At 36.2% G+C, this 22,290-nt stretch overlaps 2 protein-coding genes across 4 annotated transcripts; both read left to right on the forward strand.

The window, feature by feature from the left end:
• Positions 1-485: 485 nt before the first annotated feature.
• Positions 486-9,855, forward strand: chuk (component of inhibitor of nuclear factor kappa B kinase complex). Its single transcript, XM_058796542.1, has 23 exons — positions 486-682; positions 827-891; positions 1,126-1,230; positions 1,358-1,452; positions 1,603-1,720; positions 1,814-1,883; positions 1,972-2,060; positions 2,139-2,228; positions 3,580-3,704; positions 3,793-3,900; positions 3,992-4,127; positions 4,258-4,452; positions 4,548-4,650; positions 4,814-4,937; positions 5,038-5,189; positions 5,282-5,343; positions 5,979-6,088; positions 6,178-6,227; positions 6,378-6,486; positions 6,624-6,771; positions 8,360-8,487; positions 8,602-8,701; positions 8,808-9,855. The coding sequence occupies exons 3-23, from the start codon at positions 1,126-1,128 to the stop codon at positions 8,865-8,867; spliced, it is 2,277 nt and encodes a 758-aa protein (XP_058652525.1). The 5' UTR covers positions 486-682; positions 827-891; the 3' UTR covers positions 8,868-9,855.
• Positions 9,856-10,431: 576 nt separating this feature from the next.
• Positions 10,432-22,049, forward strand: LOC131552776 (glutathione S-transferase omega-1-like). 3 transcript variants are annotated; one of them, XM_058796867.1, is made up of 8 exons: positions 10,765-10,808; positions 11,083-12,905; positions 13,034-13,083; positions 20,332-20,440; positions 20,610-20,832; positions 20,929-21,030; positions 21,172-21,278; positions 21,576-22,049. In XM_058796867.1, exons 4-8 carry the CDS (start codon positions 20,382-20,384, stop codon positions 21,724-21,726), a joined length of 642 nt encoding a protein of 213 aa, XP_058652850.1. In that variant the 5' UTR covers positions 10,765-10,808; positions 11,083-12,905; positions 13,034-13,083; positions 20,332-20,381; the 3' UTR covers positions 21,727-22,049. The 3 variants fall into 3 exon arrangements, with proteins under 3 accessions (XP_058652847.1, XP_058652850.1, XP_058652849.1); XM_058796864.1 differs by lacking the exons at positions 11,083-12,905; positions 13,034-13,083 and adding an exon at positions 10,432-10,531 and having other exon boundaries at positions 10,743-10,808; positions 21,576-22,048; XM_058796866.1 differs by having other exon boundaries at positions 11,083-13,083.
• The last annotated feature ends 241 nt before the right edge of the window (positions 22,050-22,290 follow it).

Below are 22,290 nucleotides of genomic sequence, written 5' to 3' on the forward strand. Positions count from 1 at the left end.
TATCGTCAGATGTTTCTAAAATGTTTATATTCTGAGGCAGATTGCCGTCAACAGCTATTTTAGGATAGTTTGTGGCTTGGTTTTAGTGATTTAGGAGTCCTCTTCTTCACTACTCCTAACGTTTCACAGATTTAGGAGCTAGTTTTAGAGCTAAAATTCTTAGAGCAAAAATTTAGGAGTTCTACATTTAGGACTGACACGCCCACTATTTTTAAGATTTTCTCCTAAATCGGCGAGTTAGGAGCTACTTTTAGCCTTAAGCTGTTTTGTGAATACGGGCCCTGAACAAATTTGCGTCACTGGAGTTACTTTAACAACAACCGGGTACCATTTTCTGAAGGTCCTCGCCGTCCACGCTGACTTGAGATCAGCTCCAAGAACTTTGTTTTGGTTTTCTTTATATGGCATCGGACACGATCAACTGATTCTAGATCAGTGCTGATGAAACCCAGGCGGCTCCTGACGCACCGCGCATGCGCGTATATTGTTTCGCTTTTGACTGGAGTAGCAGCTGACTGGCGTGGCCGCAGTCAACAACAGCTATCACAACAGTGCGCCAGTCAGCGCTACTGTATCCAATCATCAATTTAGGACAGCAAGTTTTAGTTGTTTTGATATTCATGTGCTCTCTGGTCCTCGTTTTACCGTGCCTGGTGTTATGGAAAGCTGACATTTGAAGCGTGTAAGAGACTGCAGGCTAACAGTTCACATCGAGTTGTTTACGTGTAGCTAGTTAGCCAGTTAGCAAATCTGACATCCGATGCTCGTTTTAGGATGAAATGGATAGCTTTGTTGTTTCCCATGGATTAATTCGCTTGTTTAACAGGTCCCGCAATTTTCCACATCAGATGTGGTCGGTTCAAGCAAGCTAGAAACACAAACTGACGCAAGGTAAGTCATCACCGGCTGACACTTTGGATTAGCTCGCCTGCTAGCTGTGTCACCATATCTAAGTAAATATTACTCCATAGATAAAAAGAGCTCACTTATTACGCATCATCTACGGTATTTACAGTAAAGAAGCCTCTTTATAAGGCCTACATGATGATCAAACACGAGTAATTGTCATAGTGTGGATAGCAGCCATTATAAATGTCTGATGAGGTGTATTACTGATGTGTGCAGATGGAGAAACCTCCTTTCAGACAGAATCAGGTCTGTGGGTCATGGCTTATGAAGGAGAGGCTGGGGACAGGAGGATTTGGACATGTCTACCTGTATCAAAATCAGGTAATGCTCTGCCTTTGTTACTGTTAAGTTCTGTTGATGTGGGAATGCATTGTTTTCTTTGCTTAGCTGTCTTAGCTGTAAAGACAAAGAAAACGTGAGTTTTCCTCAATATTATTATTTCTTGCAGGAAACCTCGGAAAAGATTGCTGTGAAGCTCTGTCGCCTTGAACTTAATGCAAAAAACAAAGACAGATGGAGTCGAGAGATCCAAATTATGAAAAAGTGTGTAAATTTATAGTAATCAAATGTTTGGCTTATTTTTTTATTAAAATATAGGTCATGTATGTACACACACACACACATACACATGTACATAATTAACAATATCGTACGAGGGGGTTTTTCATCTTTTTTTTTTCTTCAACTTTTCAGGCTGAAGCACCTTAATGTGGTTACAGCAAAGGATGTGCCTGAGGAGATGATGCACATTGCCTTGAACGATTTACCGCTTTTAGCCATGGAATACTGTTCCAAGGGAGACCTTAGAAAGGTACTTTTTCTTTGCATCATGTCTTATGTGCCCTCTGTTGACATTTTTACTAACTCATTTACGTTCTTTGTGTACTTGTATTGCATCTTGCAGTTACTCAGCAAACCAGAAAATTGTTGTGGGTTAAAAGAAAGTGAGGTGTTGGCGCTACTCAATGATGTTGGTAATGTGTCATTTCCAAACTGTTATCGGTATTTTAATTATCAATCAATAAGGGTGGTAAGTAAAACAGCTTGTTTTATTTCCTACAGGTTCTGGAATCCAGTACCTCCATGAGAATAAGATCATTCACAGAGATCTCAAACCAGAGAATATTGTGCTACAAGATATCAGTGGAAAGGTATTTTGTATTCAGTAGTTCGATTTTTGCAATATTGACATACGTTTTCCAACCAAACTTGTTTTGATGTCTCTGCAGCTTGTCCACAAAATAATCGACCTTGGCTATGCCAAAGATCTAGACCAGGGGAGTCTATGTACTTCATTTGTGGGGACTTTACAATATCTGGTATGTCTTTGCATTCATCAGCGATAAGAAAAAGCAATTATCAAAACAAGTCAACATAACACTACTGTTCAAAAGTTAGGGTACAGTCATAGGCGGAGGGTGAACCAACTCCAGGGTAAGGCTTTTTAGGCAAGAACCAGACATAGGTGTCATGTAGGCTAATAAAATATGTTTAATGGGACTGAATTTGTATGTAACGTGATTACAATTTAATAAGAACATTATAATAAGCAAATTGATCATTATATAACGTTTAATTATATATCCTTTCCACGGTTATTCAAACAGTGAATAAAATTATAGGTATAGCCTATAGAAAGTGACATTATCACTAACTTTGATCTATCGCAAGTTTAAGCACTCTCAAAAAAACAGAACTATCGTTATAATCGCTGAAGCTGTATACACTGTGAAATGAATCTCTTACTTACATTGTACGTACATCTGCGTTTTGTTTATGATGAGAGAATTCGCAAGAGTCCAGAATTCAGTCAGAGAACGTGCACGCACTCAAAACTGATGTGTTTCAGCGATGACTCATCTGAACGCCTCTGATTGGCCATTGCATTCCTAAGCTCAACAGAATTGTGTGAGATTGGTTAAAATGCCCAAAAATGAAATAAGGTGCAACATGAGCAGATCTTAATTTAATGCCAAAATCGACACTGTCTATTAATTTTCACTTTATCATCAACAGGCGTAATAGATTTAATTTGTTTGTGCAGGTGCATTTTTGTCCAATTTAGTGGCATTTTGCCCCAAGTCCCCATGGCCAGGGGAAGGCTAAGCCTAACACATGCTCCGCCTATGGGTACAGGATATTTGTTTTGTTGTTGTTGAAATAAATTAATGCTTTTCTTTAGTAATGATGCTTTAAAGGGATTCTGTCATCATTTACTCACCCTCTACTTGTTTTAAACCTGTATGAGTTTTTTGAACACAAAAGAAGATGGATATATTGATGACTGTTGGTAATGTTAGTTGATGGTAGCCATTGACTTTCATAGTACTTTTTTCTTCTTCTCTATACTATGGAAGTTAGTGGCTACTGTCAACTTGGAGGTGAGTAAATGATGACAGAATTAACATTTTTTGCTGAACTATCCCTTTAAATTTAAACAAAAGTAAAAGTAAAGACATTTAAAATCTTACAAAAAGTATATTTCAGTTGCATGCTATTGAACTTTATATTCATCAAGAATCCAGAAAAAAATGTATTATGCTTTCTATAAAAAACATTAAGCAGCACAGTTGTTTTCAACACTGATAATAATAAGAAATGTTTATTAAGCACCATATCAGCATATTATAATGATTTCTGAAGGGTCATGAGACATTTTGAATGTTTCAGGCTCCAGAGCTGTTTGAAGGCAAGTCGTACACAGTCACTGTGGACTATTGGAGCTTTGGCACCATGATCTTTGAGTGCTGCTGTGGATTTCGACCGTTTCTTCATAATCTTCAGCCTGTGCAGTGGTATATGCCTTGATAACCTACATATTAATTATGCCACAATGCTTGTATCTTACCTTCACATGGAATACAATGTATTTTCTTTTACTAGGACAAGCAAAGTGCGAAACAAGGGTCCTAAGGACATAATGGCTGTAGAAGACATGAATGGTGAAGTCCGCTTTTCCACCCGCCTTCCTTACCCCAACAATCTGAGCAGGTAGCCTTTATACAGACCAAAAACCACCATCATTTTTGTTACTATATTTATTCTGGGTCTCTGAGTTGACTAGTTGTTTTTGGTACTGCAGGACACTACTGGAGCCCTTAGAGGGGCTGCTACAGCTGATGCTAAAGTGGGACCCAGTACAGAGGGGAGGAGGATTGAATCCAGAAACAAAACAGCCCCAATGCTTTTCTCTTCTAGATCAAATACTGAACATGAAGGTTTGACATTGGCATTATTGAATCATTTCATTAAAATGTTACATTTTTAGGCAATAAATGTAGGCTTTCTTCTGTAATAATGCAAAATGGGCAAAGAAAAATGAGCTGAAATGGTTTTTTTTTTTTGTAGGTTGTGCACATCTTAAACATGACAACGACCCAGGTTCACTCATTTCTGCTTAGCCCAGATGAAGGGCTTCTTTCTCTGCAACACAAGATTGAGACCGAGACCAACATTGAACTTTTGAATCAAGAGCTTCTGCAAGAAACAGGAGTCATGTTAGATCCCAGGAAACCTGCTGCACAGTGTGTGTTAGATGGAGTAGTAAGTATTTTTTGGCCTCTTGAATGCGTTCTTAATTTTCCATGCTCATTTTAGTAAATCACCAGCAGTTTATTATTCCTTTTTTTAATCATCAGAGAGGATGGGACAGCTACATTGTATATCTGTTTGACAAGAGTTTGACCAAGTACTCAGGACCTCTAACAGCTAGAACACTTCCTGAGAGTGTGAACTTTATCGGTAAGAAATTGAATTGATTGATTTATGTGCCAATTCTATGGATGGTTAGTTTATTTAAATATGCTTGGGGGGTGTGCTTTGTATACTTTGTGTGAGATTTGAACATTTATTGAGTTTCCCAAAGAACTTCAAAGTCTCCACCCATTTCATTTCTCTGTTTCAGTGCGGGAAACCAAAACTCAGCTCCCTCTGAGTGCCCTTAAAAAGGTTTGGGGTGAGGCAGTAAGCTACATTTGTGGCCTCAGAGAAGACTACAGCCGCCTCTTCCAGGGCCAACGTGCAGCCATGTACGTCCAGTATATTACCATGCTCATTAATGTATATAACTTGTGTTTTGGGACTTTTCCACTCATAAGTCAATGTTGTTTTGTTTTTTTGTATTTGTAGGTTGAGCCTTCTCCGCTACAACACCAACCTTACGAGATATAAGAACATGATGTTTTCCTTTTCGCAGCAGCTCAAAGCAAAGCTTGACTTTTTTAAGAGCAGCATACAGTATGACTTGGAGAAATACAGTGATCAGATGCAGTACGGCATATGTACGTTTTAATGTGCTAGATTTCCTTGAATTGTCAGAAATTTATTATTGCATTAGTGATGATTATTTAAAATGACTTTTTTCTTTCTGAAGCCTCTGAAAAAATGCTGAAGGCTTGGCAGGACAATGAAGAGAAGGCTGCTGCGTTTGTACAGGTGCTGTGGATAAATTATACATTTTACATATACGTAAATGATAAATTACAAACATTTGTTTTGAAATCTAACTGCTCATCTAAGTATTCTTCATGTCACATAATGTAGCACACTATTGTTCAAATGTTGATGTTCAGTAAGATTTTAAGAGCTCTCTTATGCTCAACAAGGCTGCATTCATTTAATTAAAAATACAGTAAAAACAGTAGTATTTTGAAATTTTATTGTAATTTCAAATAAATGTTTTCGGTTCTTATTCTGATTTAAAATGTAATTTATTCCTTTGATGGCAAAGCTTTACTCCAGCCTTCAGTGTCACATGATCATTCTAATATGCTGATTTAGTGCTCAAAAACATTTATTATTTTGAATTTTGGAAACGAAATGTGCATTATAAATATTTTGTGGAATGTTTTTATTTATTTATTTTTTCAGGATTCTTTAATGAATTTATTTGAAATAGAATTATTTTGTAACATTATAAAGTCCTGATTGTCACTTTTGATCAGTGCAGTACATCCTTTTTAAAAGTATTATTTACTGACCCTTAACTTTTGAACAGTAGTATATATAAATTTTTGACGTGGGGTGGCATTGTTTTAGCAACAACTTAGAGGTTTTGTTTGCTTTTGCAGGTGGCAGAGATCGGCCACCTGGATGAGGAAATAATGGCTTTGCACTCAGAAATTGTTGAGCTTCAGAGAAGTCCTTATGCTCGTCGACAAGGAGACGTCATGGAGCAACTGTAAGTTCATTCTTTCAGCAGTACTGTCTAAACTTTCTCAGCAGAGATGCCCCTTAAACCTTTTGTATTGAAATCATGTCTAATCACAGGCAAGACAGAGCAATTGAACTCTACAGACAATTGAAGGCAAAATGTAAAAGTAAGTACAATCTCATCTTGCGTGCTCATTTGCCCCATGTCCCATTCCAAGACATTGGGTTATTTATCTGTGTAGACAAAATTTCCTTACATATTCTTACTGTTATATAAGTTTTTGGGGTCAGGCTATAGTGTTCTTCATTTCCCTTAGTGCCAGACCCCCAGCACGGCTACAGTGACAGCTCTGAGATGGTGAAGGTCATTGTACAGACTGTCCAGAATCAGGACCGGGTACTGCGGGATCTATATGCACACCTCAGGTAAAAAGCTTTTGTTCACAATCAAAGAGGATTGTGATGGTTCATTTTTTGCTGTTCAAACTGCAACTAGTTCATAATTGAATGCTGCTGTTGCATTTTATGGATGAAATCCAGCATTGCTGTTGTCTTATTTGCAGTAAAATCCTTCTGAGTAAGCAGAAGATCATCGACCTCTTCCCTAAAATTGAGAGGACACTGGAGAGCATTAAGGAGGCAGACAGCACTGTCATGCAGATGCAGATCAAGAGACAGAGAGAGTTCTGGCATTTACTGAAGATTGCCTGTGTGAGTCACATGCTTCTAATGTCTCAGGGCCAGATATGCTCATAATATGCACATAATCATGGACTTTCCATCGTAATGGTTTAGTGTGTATTAGGGGTGGGCGTGATGGCCATTATCTGATCATTCCATCTATTTGGAACTTGATAAACATGAACCAAAAGGCAAATAGACAGAAACTTCTTCTCAAAAAGGTCAGATTTTTTTTTAAAGAAATTCATACTTTTATTTAGCAAGGATGCATCAAGTTGATCAAAAGTGACAGACTTTTACATAGTTACAAAAGATTCCTATTTCAAAATAAATGCTGTTCTATGGAACTTTCTATTTATCGAAGAATTCCAAATAAATGTATTATGATTTTCACAAAAATATAAAAAAAGCACAACTGTTTTCAACGTTCATAATAATAAAAAGAAATGTTTCTTGAGCACCAAATCAGCATATTAGAATGATTTCTGAAGGATTATGTGACACTGAAGACTTCGCCATCACAGGAATGAATTACATTTTAAAACATTAAAATAGAAAGCTGTCAAAATATTTCAAAATAGTACTGTTTTACTGTGTATTTGATTAAATAAATGCAGCCTTGGTGAACATTTGAGCAGAGATGAACAGATTAAAAAAAGATATATATATATATTTATTAGGGGTGTCAACGTTAATGCGTTAACGCATGCGATTAATCAAAAAAATTTAACGCGTTAATATTTTTTTAACGCAGATTAATCGTTTGATAAGGTTTGATCCAAACTTCTTCCCGTCATCACAGTGCGGAAAGTTATTGTGTGATGAGGGTACAGTGAACCAGTGATTCCACATGTGATCGCAAAAGGAAGTTACTATAAACACTCGATGGTGGTTTGAAGTGAGTTCTGAGTAGAAGTGTACTATTAATCTCATAAATTGTCTTATGTAGCATGATGCTAATGTTAGCTTTAATGCACCTGCAGAACGGGTCCAATTCTTCTTCATAATGCATTTTGTCATAATACTTCACGTAAGGTCGCAAGAAAATGTTTTGTTGTATTTATTTAGAAATACTTTTGATAATAGCGATGTGGCTTGGTAAACGTTTTATTGCCAGTTTAAAGGCTGATAATGGCTGAATAAAAACAAAAGAATAATGATAAAAGAATAATAAGGATTATGTCTCATACCTGGCGGAGGTGTGAAAGATTCTGCTTCCTTAAACTAGTTTGTTATGCATTTCTTTTTCAACACATTTACAGGTAAATCCTAGTATTTTAAATTTGCGTTTAATCACAGTCCACGACTGTGGTTAACGCGATTAAATGTTTTAATCGATTGACAGCACATATATATTTAACCCTAATCTTTTGAACGGTAGTGTAAAATTATTCAAAACAAATAAATGATACATCGCATTCATTACTGTAAAAACGTTGGAAATTAAGTAAGTTGAAAACTCAAAGCAAAACTAATACTGTCAAATGAATACTTCTGACTTTTAAATTCTGACTGGTTGAGCTACATTCAAAGCATTTCTAAAATGCCTCTTGTGTGCGAGGCTTTTTTTTTTTTTTTAGCTCAAGCAACAATTGTGATTGAATGTGTTTGTGTTTAGGCACAAAACACCACGCGAAGCTCTGCGAGTCAGAGTGGAGAGATGCCCTCCTCGCTGTCAACATGGAACCAGACTCAAGCCCAGTGCTCCTCTCGCCTGCCCATGTCTCTTCAAGTGCCACACGAGGGGTAAATTTCTCTTCCAAACCTTAGTGAGCGGCCTACTAGTAGTGATACTAACACCACCTCATAGGTTTCAAGTTGAGTTGATCAGCGTATGTGATCACGAGTGTTTGTTTTCAGAGATTCAGTCAATCATTTACTTGAGGAGAACCAGCGCTATTTGAGTCAGCTTACCAGTTTACTGCAAGAAACCACTGAGGAGAAATCAGAGAGCATCATGGTAAGTGCTTTTTGTAGGTTTAATATGAAATTCATAGAAATTCTGTATATGATATGACCGCGCATATTTGCTGCAGTAACACTCTCTGCTTTTTTCTTTCACACAGGCTCAAGACTGGAGCTGGACTAAATACGAATCTCTGGTTGCTAAATCACAGCGTTTGTAGAGTTATGGTGAACTCTGTGACAGGAAGTAACAAGTCATTCTTTTAAATACATTTATTCATCATCACTGGTTCGGGGTTGTGTTGACTTGTATGATTTGTTAATCATAAAGTAACTTCTTTGTCAGTATCTGAATTCATTTAAAATCACATTTTGCAGTCTTGTAGCAACTCTATATATTTTGAGGATGCATTTTTATTTGATGCAGAACCAAGAACATGCAAACTAAATTCAGGCAATGTAACAATGTAACTCCAGAAATGTATTTATTTACGTACTTCATAGTTCTCTGTATGGGCTGATTGTACTTTGATTTTAGGTGGTTGAGTTTTTTTTTTTTTTTATTATTATTATTATTATTATTATTATTAAATATGGTAGTTCAGCATCTGCACTTTAAAGGCTCACTGTGAATGTTTGGAAAGGTGTGAGGTCCGCCAATGAAATCGGTCATGTTCAAATAATGCACTTCAGCTTCACTTTTTCAAATCTTAAGAATTCTGTGAGGCCCCAAGTAAAGGTTTACAACAGACAGATTGAAAGGCAGAATAATGTTGAGGATGATAAAAGCATAAATCTTTAGTCACAGGTCCCATGAAAATGTGTTTGGTCAGACGTATACCAGCACAGTCTTTTTTTATATTTTGGATTTGGCAGTGATGGCAACAGAAATCTTCACACCAGGTATTAGCGGTTAAGAATGAATGAGATCATTCATCAGTGGGAAAATTATAATCAATAATTGTATTCCCTTTTTACGTCACATTTTCAACCATGTTTTTGTCCAAAGATGATCAGCGTCACACAAGAGAGTTCATCACAAATTGTTGTACAAGATTTTGCATATTATGTTTTGTTTGTTTTGTTGAATTATTATCTGAGGATATTTCAGACATGGGTTAAAAGCATCTTATGAAAGAACACTTAGGTTTTAACGTGTTTACTGTATACATGACAAATAAAGTAATTAAAGTGATATCCATTATGTTATCTATGTGGTGTGGAAAGACTTTCTTCTAACCGCAGTAATCAAGAGGGGCTCTTTACTGGTAATTCATGAAGGTATAAGACTTTTGAAAATGTTTTGTAAAATGTTAAAATTTGTGTATTTTAATATCCACATTTTTATTCAAAAGATCTCACACAGCAACGAATGGGTGACATCATTTTCATGTCCGGAAGCAAATATCGGTGCAAGACAAGAGTCAAAACATCGCCTGCAGTGTTATGATTAAACCAACCACAAATCAGTATGCAAATACAGGGAAAAAAGCCATTCATCATGCAAATAGGTGTTAAGAATGCCAAGTCACTTTACCTCTGTAGAAGGGAAATGCTCACATTTAAAAATGTAAATGTTACATAAATTTGAAATTACAAACAAAACCTAAAATGCTTTGCATACTTAAATGATCACCATAAAGAGATTATATGAAGTGTAAGGTCTTTCATTACAGTAATCGCTGAGATTTCAATTACATTTTACTAAGTACAGTATGATATACTATACTAAGTATAGTATCACTAAGTATTGTATGTTTACTGGTGACTTTTATTTTGAAATGAACTTTGCCGTTTAATCGTTGGATGACATGCTGCCTTCCAATAAATAGATCAACTTCCCATTTACCATCGATATTGTGTTGCAAGTCATACAATTAGACAGGTAAGTGTCGTATTAAGTGCGCCTTATATCTTTTCTGTATCCTTCAGGTATTATGTTTATTTAGGTTCGAAGCGATTAAATATTAAATGATTGAATTTATGAAAAGACAGTGGTTACCTAACTTCCTACTTGCTGTTATGTCCAGTTAATCAAATACAGTAGTATTTAAACTGAAGTTGACTTATACATTTTAATAATTAAACCTTTGCAGGTCTATTCTTCCACCATCGCTTGCTAATTAAAATTATGGCAGCATCCCAGAAATGTCTTGGAAAAGGTAAGAAATCATGAGACGACCAAAAAAAAAAAAAAATTAAATTTAGAGCAGCATGTTTTTTAAATATTTTCCCCAAAAGTAGTTTATTGTAGATTCCATGACTGAGCGGGATTGTGTTGTGGTTATTATAACATCCACTAGATCATCGTAAATGACGCCTTTAATCATGTCCAGATGTGTCTTTGTTATGTTAGGAAATGGGGAGTTTCGTTATTTCACTGTGTTGAATTTCTATACGGAAATTGACATGTCACATAACCGGTATGGCCCCCAGGTGTGTTTAGTGCTGCTGCTGGTGTTAACTGGTGACCAGCTTCCTGGTTCAGGTCGCCGCTCCAGATTTAATGGGACTACTGCAGCAGATTTGCCGATTCTGAAAGCACAAACTGACGCTGTCTAATAAATGCACACTTGCTCTTTACATGATTTTGGTATTCTTGTAATGATTACAAATTAATGGTATGATCGCCCGTGGCTGAATTACAGAAAAAAAGGCTGTTTTGCAGGGGGTTCGAACTCGCGCTAAAAACAGATCGCGCTGTGAGACACCAGTAATGAACACACGGAGCTGCGCTGATTTAATCTTGGATTCAAATAGGATTTTACTCTCGGGAATACTGCTTATTCAATTCAATTCAATTCAATTTCACTTTATTGTTGGAATTTCTTCCAAAAATTGTCTCGCAACCCATAGCGTTACTGTCTAACATTAATTCACAGCAATACACATTACAAAATACAACACACAGACACGCACGTCTGGTATGCTATCCTTGTGGGGACTCTCCATAGGCGTAATGCTTTTTCTACTACAGACCGTATATTCTGCCAACCTACACCAGCCCTACGTAAACCTACCCCTTGCAGGAAACCTTTTGCATTTTTAGATTTAAAAAAAAACTTCATTGATTTATTAGCTTGTTTACCTGTGGGGACCTCAATTTAGGTCCCCACCGTGACACGAGTCCCCATGAGTCTGTGTGTATTTAGGTTTAAGTCCCCACCAGAATAGAAAAACAGGTAGGCCTACACACACACAAACACACAAACAAACAAAAGTACACATTATAAATATATTACCTAAACCATTTAAGCTAAACGATCATATGGTTTGATATACAATCAGAAAAATTACACATTGTGGAAAGTAACAAAACACTGCTATTGCATTTATTTATCGATCATAGCCTACAGTAAGTTGTGATCCAACGGTTCATTGGCTTGCATATTATTATTATTATTAGCATGTTTTACACTTCAAGGGGTCCAAACTTTACAGTTTTTCTCGATTGCTTACACACTGTAACTGATTCATTTGGCCCAATTTTCCAAACCATTCATACAGTTCTCGAAACAAAGACTCGTTTCTCAAAACTTTTAACACATACCACCTGCTTTCACACATGCTCCAATGTGCTCAATGTTTTCTGCAAAACTCTACACAAGAACATCATCATTTAGCAAAGGTTTAACCATGTTACCATTTAGAAAACACAAACACACAATATAACTACCTCAAGAGTCACAAAATGAACACAAATAGCACACATTTATTAGGGGTGTCGAAATTAATCGTTGCATAGACCATAATCGATTATAGCATATGACGTCATTCACATACGCGCTTGTCACGCGAGTATTAAAAATGCACTCTCAATTTTAAAATCTGAGCTTAGCTTTTTCCCGCATATGGCACGTGCGCTACAGACAAACGCGGCGGGCTTCATTGCACAGAATATGCGCTGAGACGTGCGCATTGCTTGACAGTGCTTACTTACACTCGCTGTTATTTTAGTCTTTTACTTTAGATTTGCTTTCATTTCTGCCGTTTGGAATGCAGTACATTAGATGCACGAAACTCACGTACGGACAGACTTTCACGTGCGCTTTGTGTTTGTTTGTATTAAAGCGCGTGGCTGCGGTTGCGGTAAATGCACTTGCATCTACTTTTATGATACGAAATTGATGTAAACACAGTCAGTTATGTTTTCAGAACAGGACAAAACATCTGATATATGGAGATCTGTGCATTAGTGTGAATGCAGTGTATTACAGCTGCCAGCATCTATGATCTCATCAGCAGAGGCCGACAGTATTGTACTTAAGTACACTTTTTGAGTATCTGTACTTTACTTGAGTATTATTTTTTCTGGAAACATGACTTTAACTTCACTACATTTGAAAGACAAGTATTGAACTTTTCACTCCATTACATTTCTATCAAGGTCCTCGAAGTAGAAAGTCTCTACTATGTAGCAGCTTTCAAAGTCAGTGGGTGAGTTTTTTTTATTTATTTATTTTTTTCTTCTTCTCCCTGACTTTCTTTTTTTTAGACAGTTTATCAGCAATCACTCTTGTAGGGCTACATGAAGTAATTTCCCAGCATTTTTGTGAACACTGACCAGTTGCAAAAGTTAATAATGTGGTATATATTAGACACAATATTGTCTAATTTTGCTAAATTGTGTATGTGAAAATATTACCTATAAAGCCACAGAAGAACTGTTGTGTGTCTCCTAATAAAACACAATAGGTGTTGGACTTGAAGCAGCACTGCACAGACTGTTCTGTGTGTGACATCAAAGTACCTTGAGAGAAATTAGACAGCATTTTTGACATTTTTATTTTGATGTCAAATAAGTCTTGCTGTTTTGCTTTTTTGTTAAAGCAGTGTTGCTGTTGTAAAGTTATACAGCTACAGTTGTGTTGCTGGGTTTTAAAGCAGGTGTGATTTTATTTTTTTCTTCCTTATCACTCTGTATTTACAGGATTTCACTGTCCACTCTGTTCAAATGTGGATGAATGGCTACACATAGATGTGTGCACACACTGTAAGAGCTGTGTGAGATTACTACCATCCTGCTTTTGTGGGGGTGGGAAGGGGTGTTACAGTTTTTTTCAACTGCTTACACACATTTTCAAAACTATGCCTCTCTTTTTCAAAACTTTACACACAAATCCAAGAACTGCACACACAAAATGCAAAATGCCTCACATCTCTTGCAAAATGAAGCACTGCATTCAAAATATCACAAACACATCTCAAAATCAAACATTTGTCTTACGTTGCAAACACTTTCGCCATAATATTATATTTTTGGATACATCGTATATGCACAGTTATTCAAAACATAAAGCTCTTCTTTCATGAGCTCCTATGTACATTTATGTAATTGGCAGAGAGATTAAAAATTCCATGAAAAATTCATGGTAAACATGAACGCAAGATTGAAAACAAACTTTTTTTCTTTCTTTTTTTTTTACTGTAAACATTCATGGTTCTTACACAGTAAGAAAGAAAGGAAATACATTGTTTGCATCCATTGTTCAAAATTTACAGTTTTTCTTCGTCACTTTGGTGCATTTCTCGAATTATCCTTACTTTAATACTGGCAAAGAAGTATGTGCATTTCTCAAAACAATTTGTGCAAACAGCACCACACAATGGATTACCTGCAAAAGCCTGTAACTTACTCAAAATCTTTAGTTCATCTCTCAAAAGTATTTATGTCAATGAACATATCAGTGCCATCAGAACAAAATGTCCTTGTGTCATTGTTCACAAACAAGATAGTCAAAATGCTTAGTCATGTTGTCAAAATAACACTGCACTCTGTAAGTATTACCTGATGTAAACTATGGCAACAGTTTGGATGACAGTTACTGTATTGAAATGCAGAAGGCTGCACTTCTTATGTATGCCATATATCCATTTCAAAAGTACAAATTTACAGGTGCTGGTCATATAATTAGAATATCATCAAAAAGTTGATTTATTTCACTAATTCCATTCAAAAAGTGAAACTTGTATATTATATTCATTCATTACACACAAACTGATATATTTCAAATGTTTATTTCTTTTAATTTTGATGATTATAACTGACAACTAAGGAAAATCCCAAATTCAGCATCTCAGAAAATTAGAATGTTACTTAAGACCAATACAAAGAAAGGATTTTTAGAAATCTTGGCCAACTGAAAAGTATGAACATGAAAAGTATGAGCATGTACATCACTCAGTACTTAGTTGGGGCTCCTTTTGCCTGAATTACTGCAGCAATGCGGCGTGGCATGGAGTCGATCAGTCTGTGGCACTGCTCAGGTGTTATGAGAGCCCAGGTTGCTCTGACAGTGGCCTTCAGCTCATCTGCATTGTTGGGTCTGGCATGTCGCATCTTCCTCTTCACAATAGCCCATAGATTTTCTATGGGGTTAAGGTCAGGCGAGTTTGCTGGCCAATTACAGTTTTTCTCGATTGCTAAAACACAATTCATGAAACAATTCACCATTTTCTCACAACTATAGACACAATCTCAAAACTACACACCAACTTGTGCAAACTTCAAACTTCCAGGTCAAAATCAAATAGTTTAGTCAAAAACGTGTTCTCTTTTGTCAGACTCAAACTTTGGCCTCAGTTGATATACAAACCTGTCAAATACTCAGACTATTTTCCTGTCTAGAGAACACTAGTGAGATCTATTCAAAACACTGTTACAAAAACATAATTTTGGGAAACAGGAATCCTTTTGCTAGTCAATGACTGTTACAGTATACGGCATAAATAGAGGGGTGCAGATACAGTAAAATTCAGAAATAAACTTTAAGAAAAGTTTACTTTCATTACACTACTGTAAAGAGATCTTATAGTAGATGAAAAGCACTAGAAGAGAAAAGTTCAAAGACCAAACAACTGAATATACAGTAAACACACACTGGAATATAATGTCATTTACTGTAAATAAATAAATTCATTCATTCATTCATTCATTCAGCATCCTCAGCCAATTACAGTATTGGTAGTATCCTTATTTGTTATAGCAGTTTCTTAGTCTTCTGAAAAAAGACTTGTCTGCCTCCCCGAGACAGACAGCTCTCAGTTCTGCAAAAATAGAGTAGATGTAAGGACTACTTGGCTACAAATCAATTCAACAGTAATGAGTTTGAGGGTGTACAACATGTGCTACAATATGTACTGTACATAGAATAATGAAAGTTCTCTCATCTGAAGTACTGCTACTATGTACTGTAATTATATTGTATGTGTCAGTAGTATTGAAACCTTGTAGATGAGGCTGTAGGCCAACTACCCTCATGGTCAGTGCATGCAGAAGAACATGGTCAACTATAGTGCTTTGTATTTCATCAGGAACAAATGACCTTTGACCTCATCCCCTTCATTTTTCTTTTCTCCTCCTTTTTCTCTTTGTCTCCCACTACCATGATTCATTTTCCAAAACACATAATCACCTGTGCTCTTGTTCATATCATCCTGAGATTCTGACCTGTGTGTCATCAGTTTTGCTACTGAATGTTCACACATGGATAAATGTGCGCTGTTTGAGTTATTTTTTTGATGCTTAGAGTTAATTATATTGTGTGTTTGTGTTTTCTGAATGAGAACATGGTTAAACCTGTGCAAAATGCTGACGTTTTTGTATAGAGTTTTGCAGAAAACACTGAGCAAATCGGAACGTGTGTGCAAACAGGTGCAATGTGTTAAAGGTTTTGAGAAACATGTCTTTGTTTTGAGAACTATATGAATGGTTTGGAAAATTGGGCCAAATGAATCAGTTATAGTGTGTTAGCAATCGAGAAAAACTGTAAGAACAGGGATACCATGGTCCTTAAACCAGATACTGGTTGCTTTGGCACTCTGTGCAGGTGCCAAGTCCTGTTGGAAAATGAAATCTGCATCTCCATAAAGTTGGTCAGCAGCAGGAAGCATGAAGTGCTCTAAAACTTCCTGGTATACGGCTGCGTTGACCTTGGACCTCAGAAAACACAGTGGACCAGCACTAGCAGATGACATGGCACCCCAAACCATCACTGACTGTGGAAACTTTACACTGGATCTCAAGCAACGTGGATTGTGTGCCTCTCCTCTCTTCCTTCAGACTCTGGGACCCTGATTTCCAAAGGAAATGCAAAATTTACTTTCATCAGAGAACATAACTTTGGACCACTCAGCAGCAGTCCAGTCCTTTTTGTCTTTAGCCCAGGCGAGACGCTTCTGACACTGTCTGTTGTTCAAGAGTGGCTTGACACAAGGAATGCGACAGCTGAAACCCATGTCTTGCATACGTCTGTGCGTAGTGGTTCTTGAAGCACTGACTCCAGCTGCAGTCCACTCTTTGTGAATCTCCCCCACATTTTTCAATGGCTTTTGTTTCACAATCCTCTCCAGGGTGCGGTTATCCCTATTGCTTGTACACTTTTTTCTACCACATCTTTTCCTTCCCTTCGTCTCTTTATTAATGTGCTTGGACACAGAGCTCTGTGAACAGCCAGCCTCTTTTGCAACGACCTTTTGTGTCTTGCCCTCCTTGTGCAACGTGTCAGTGGTCGTCTTTTGGACAACTGTCAGAAAACAGTATAACTTGACCTGTGGCCTATTCTAAAGCCATGATTGGTTGGTGTTAAATAAAGCAATGAGTGTTTGCACATGTGAGGAGTTAGTGTGAGGCACTGATGAATTAGTGTGGCATTTTAAATGGTTGTGTTTGAAAAAGGAAATCAAGATACTTCCTGTTAGATATGTGTGTGTTACATAGAGAATTGTGTGTTGTGTTTTGCAAAAAGTGTTTTCTGAAATTGAAAACTAAGTCAAATAGCGAGAATTAGTGTAAGGTTTTGCAGATTTGGTTTGTGCTTCTGCTGTTTGGGTGTCAGGTTTCAGAAATTGTGTGACAAGTAAAGATTTGGTGTGTAAGCAGTAACGGTTTTTAACATTCTAAAAGCTCTTTATTCCAAAGATACTACAAGCTAGTCAGTGTATTCAGTAGGTGTAATGTATTGTAAGTTGCTTCAGAGGTATTGCAAGTACCTATTATGTAGGCCTACAACAATAATAAAACAGTGCATTGACATAAAAAAGGAAATTTACTTTTGGTACTTAAGTACTTTTAAAAGCAAGTACTTCTGTACTTTTACTTAAGTAAAAATCTGTCTTTACAACTTTTACTTGGAAAGGAGTAATATTTGACCAGCAGTATCTGTACTTTCACTCAAGTAATGGAGTTGTGTACTTTGTCCGCCTGTGCTCATCAGTAATAATCAAATGGCAATAATGCTGAGGAAAAACGAAAAACCCATAACTATGATTATCTGTAAACTTTCGATACTTAAAGCACTCCCAGATACTGAAAGTGCTTTTTGTTTATCACTTGTAATTGTCTTTTCTCCCCTTTATCACTTTATATTTGCTTGTATGTTTTAAAGCTATATTTACTTTTAATTCTTAACAATAATTAGTTAATTATAGATTAAGTACAATACTAATTAATTAATTAACAATTATTTTAAAAAGTAGCCTGCTTATATAACTTAATAAAAATGCACAAAACAAATCTGATATAATCGTGATGCATCGTGATATCGAATTGAATTGAATCGTTGACATGATAATCGTAATCGAATTGAATCGTGAAACCAGTGCCGATTCACACCCATAACATTTATCCGTGTTTGAACATTCAGTAGCAAAACTGATGACACAACAGTCAGAATCTCAGGATAATATGAACAAGAGCATAGGTGGTTATGTGTTTTGGAAAATGAATCCTGGTAGTGGGAGACAAAGAGGAATAGGATGAGAAAAGAAAAATGAAGGGGATGAGGTCAAAGGTCATTTGTTCCTGATGAAATATAAAACACTATAGTTGAGCATGTTCTTGTGCATGGAATGAGCATAAGGAATGCTGTCTGCAGGCTCATCTACTTACACATTACAATTACAGTACATAGTAGCAGTACTTCAGATGAGAGAACTTTCACTATTCTTTGTACTGTAAATACTGTAGCACACACCTTCAAACTCGTAACTGTTGAATTGATTTGTAGCCAAGTACTTTTTACATGTTTTTGCGCAGAACTGAGAGTCTACTGTCTAGGGGAGGCAGAGAAAGTCTTTTCTCAGAAGACTAGTATAACAAATAAGGATATTACCAATACTGTAATGCAAATTGGCAGAAGATGCTGTATTTATTTATTTATTGCTGTACAGAAACTGACAGGTTATTCCAATGTGTGTTTACTGTATATTCAGTTGTTTGATTTTTGTACTTTTCTCTTCTAGTGCTTTTCATCTATTGTAAGATAACTTTACAGTAGTGTAATGAAAGTAAACTTTTCTTAAAGTTTATTGATGAATTTTACTGTATCTGCACAACTCTATTTATGCTGCATACTGTAACAGACTTGCAAGACGTCTCCTGTTTCCCAAAAGGAGGTTTTTGTAACAGTGTTTTGAATTGATCTCACTAGTGTTCTCTAGTCAGGAAAATAGTCTGTGTATTTGGCAGTTTTGTGTGTCATCTGAGGCCAAAGATTAGATTCTGACAAAAGATAATATGTTTTTGACTAAAAGTTTGACCTGGAAGTTTGAAGTTTGCACAAGTTGGTGTGTAGTTTTGAGATCGTGTTTATAGTTGTGAGAAAACGGTGATTTGTTTCATGAATTGTGTTTTAGCAATCGAGAAAAACTGTAATAACCCCATTGAAATATTTTTTTAAAGGCCATCAATCTAATAGAGTAATTCTGAAGTGACAGAAGTTGTGGGTCATTTCATTCACTACAATCAAACAGAAATCAAGTCACATATTTCCAAAGTATTTCTACGAGAAAAAAGGCAAAATAACGTGGAAATAACGTCAAGTTTTTTATATTAATCAAATGAGCCTCTGAGGAAAATGTACCATGTTTTTACTATAGTAAATGTAGTTTAACTAGCGTTTGAAAATAAACCACAGTAGCCACAAATTTAGGCTAGTTGTCTTTGACTCAAAGAAATGTACTTTAACATCACAAACCATAAAATGTAATATACTTTTACTATAATATTCGTTTTTATAACAAGTAAACACAGGTCACAAGTTAACACGGGCATGTTTCCTTGGGCTAGTTTTAGACTAGTTTTGAGTAGCAATTGGAGGGTTTTGCCGAGAAAACCTGGCAACCCTGCGAAGGACCTGATCCAGGAAGTTGGTCACCAGATAACACGGTCTCCAGTTAAACCGTAACACTGGCAGTATAACACTGCACTTTCATGAAATTACCACTGCATATTACTAATGATTTTTATGACTGTCACAGATTGCTTTAAGGAGTCATTCCAGTTATGCGTTAGATTTTAAACTAGTGTATTTTTCAAATACGCCTGTTTTGTGATTGAGAAAGTGTTTTTATGAAAGGATTTATTCAACCTTAAGAGATTAGGTTTACAAAAGACTGTTAACTTTGAATTTATATATAATATAATATAATCTTAATATTTCATCCACATAAGAGTCTATTAACTTTAGTTAGTATACTGTTAATTTTTTAATATGAAAATGTAATGCATAATGACAACATCATGTGCAATGCAATTGTCAACACTAAAAACCTGTTCATACTTGAAAAGACATTTTGGATCATTAGAAACATGTACAAGTGACTCCCATTACTATACATCAATGTCATCGCAGAGATGGTTAGACTAGTTCTTCTAACATGATTTTTGTTTAAATTGTGCCACAGGAAGCCGTGCTCCTGGCCCTGTGCCAAAGGACCATATACGGCTCTACAGCATGAGATTCTGCCCTTTTGCCCAACGGACAAGATTGGTGCTCAATGCCAAGGGAATTAAGTGAGTACAAGCATTATTGAGTTATTTAGTTAGTATGAGGCTTTTTTTGTTGTGCAGAGGGTGTGCATGACATTGCATGATTAAAATCATTTCAAACATGTTTGGGGAGCAATAGTTTCTGCTTTGAGTGAAAAGAAAAGCCTCTATGAATGATTGTATTTTGTCCTAGACATGACATCGTCAATATCAATTTGAAGAATAAGCCTGATTGGTTTCTAGAGAAAAATCCTCTTGGTTTAGTGCCAACACTGGAGACCCTGAGTGGTCAGGTGATCTACGAGTCACCAATCACCTGCGATTACCTGGATGAGGTTTATCCTGAGAAGAAACTGCTCCCATCTGACCCGTTTGAGAAGGCCCAACAGAAAATGCTGCTGGAGCATTTCTCAAAGGTATTTCTCAACTCACTTCCACAGGATATTATATATGATCTTGCTAGATTGAATGAATTGAACGTTTTCATCAATATGAATGGATGCTCTTTTTAGGTGATTCCCTACTTCTATAAGATCCCTGTTGGCAAGACAAAAGGAGAAGATGTGTCTGCACTTGAAGCAGAACTTAAAGAGAAGCTCGTCCAATTTAATGAGGTTGGTTGAAATGCTGATAATATTATAATTGAGTGGAATAATGATGTTAAACGGATGTAAGGAGATACTTTTCAGTTGATTTCAGATCTCCGTTTCACTTCCTGTATAAACGCTTTCTTTGTGGTTAATCGCTTTTATCAGACCCTTGCCAACAAGAAGACCAAGTTTTTTGGAGGAGATTCAATAACAATGATTGACTACATGATGTGGCCATGGTTTGAGAGGATGGAGATGATGGATCTGAAGCAGTATGTTTTTATCTTCACATTTTATCTATCACATTTATTTCTTTATAGTGCACAAGCAATAAAGAAAGATAATAGATTATGACAGAAGTAAACGAATGCAGACATTTTACACCATAAAAAAGATGTTAATTTCATTTGAAGATATTTTTTTCTCAATGTTTTACACAAAAAAAGAGTATTACATTTAAATTATTTAAACTAAAGGGGTAAGAAACTCAAAATCAGTTAGTGGATTACAAAAATTAATTTCAGTTAAGACTTGTTTGAATATTAACACTCTCTCTTCATAATTTCCAGCTGCTTGGACGACACTCCTCAGCTGAAGAAGTGGACTGAACACATGTTTGAGGATCCCACTGTAAAAGCCACAATGTTCAGCACCGACAACTACAAGGTGTTCTACAAGTCCTACATGGAAGGAAATCCCGATTATGATTATGGTTTATAGAATAAATCATTGTTCTCTGGTAAAACACACCTGTCTGTTTTAACAGATTTTGTTTCAGAAGGTACATTAATATCTGTCCATCTTTTATACTGTGATCCTGATTAATACGAAAAGAGAATTTCATGTCTGGTATATCAACCTTTATGTCTCTTTGAGGATATCAAAAAACATAAATCTAAAAATCTTATCAACTGATAAGGTTACAGTGTGATTTTTTTTTTTTTTTTTTTGAATCAAAATGAATTATGTGCAGCAGCAACAACAACAAAAAAATGTCAGTAGAATGAAATAAAATAAATAATGAAACAAAAAACTTTCTGGACTTCATTCAATAGGTGAAATATTCTCACTGTAAGCATTCTTATTTTGACTAATCTAATTTCAGACCAGCTTCATTCTTTGATGGCGTGTAAAGAGATTTTCCAGTATAACTATACTGGAATATAAGTATAGTATGCCAACTGCAGATACTGTCCCGCTGCTCAAGGTTTAACAGGGTTTTCATTATCTCAGTTCATGGGTCACACCTCTCTGGAGTTTAACCTGCAGTGTTTGCATAAATGG

The sequence above is a fragment of the Onychostoma macrolepis genome, chromosome 13 (genome assembly GCF_012432095.1).
Source record: "Onychostoma macrolepis isolate SWU-2019 chromosome 13, ASM1243209v1, whole genome shotgun sequence".
Classification (NCBI taxonomy): domain Eukaryota; kingdom Metazoa; phylum Chordata; class Actinopteri; order Cypriniformes; family Cyprinidae; genus Onychostoma; species Onychostoma macrolepis.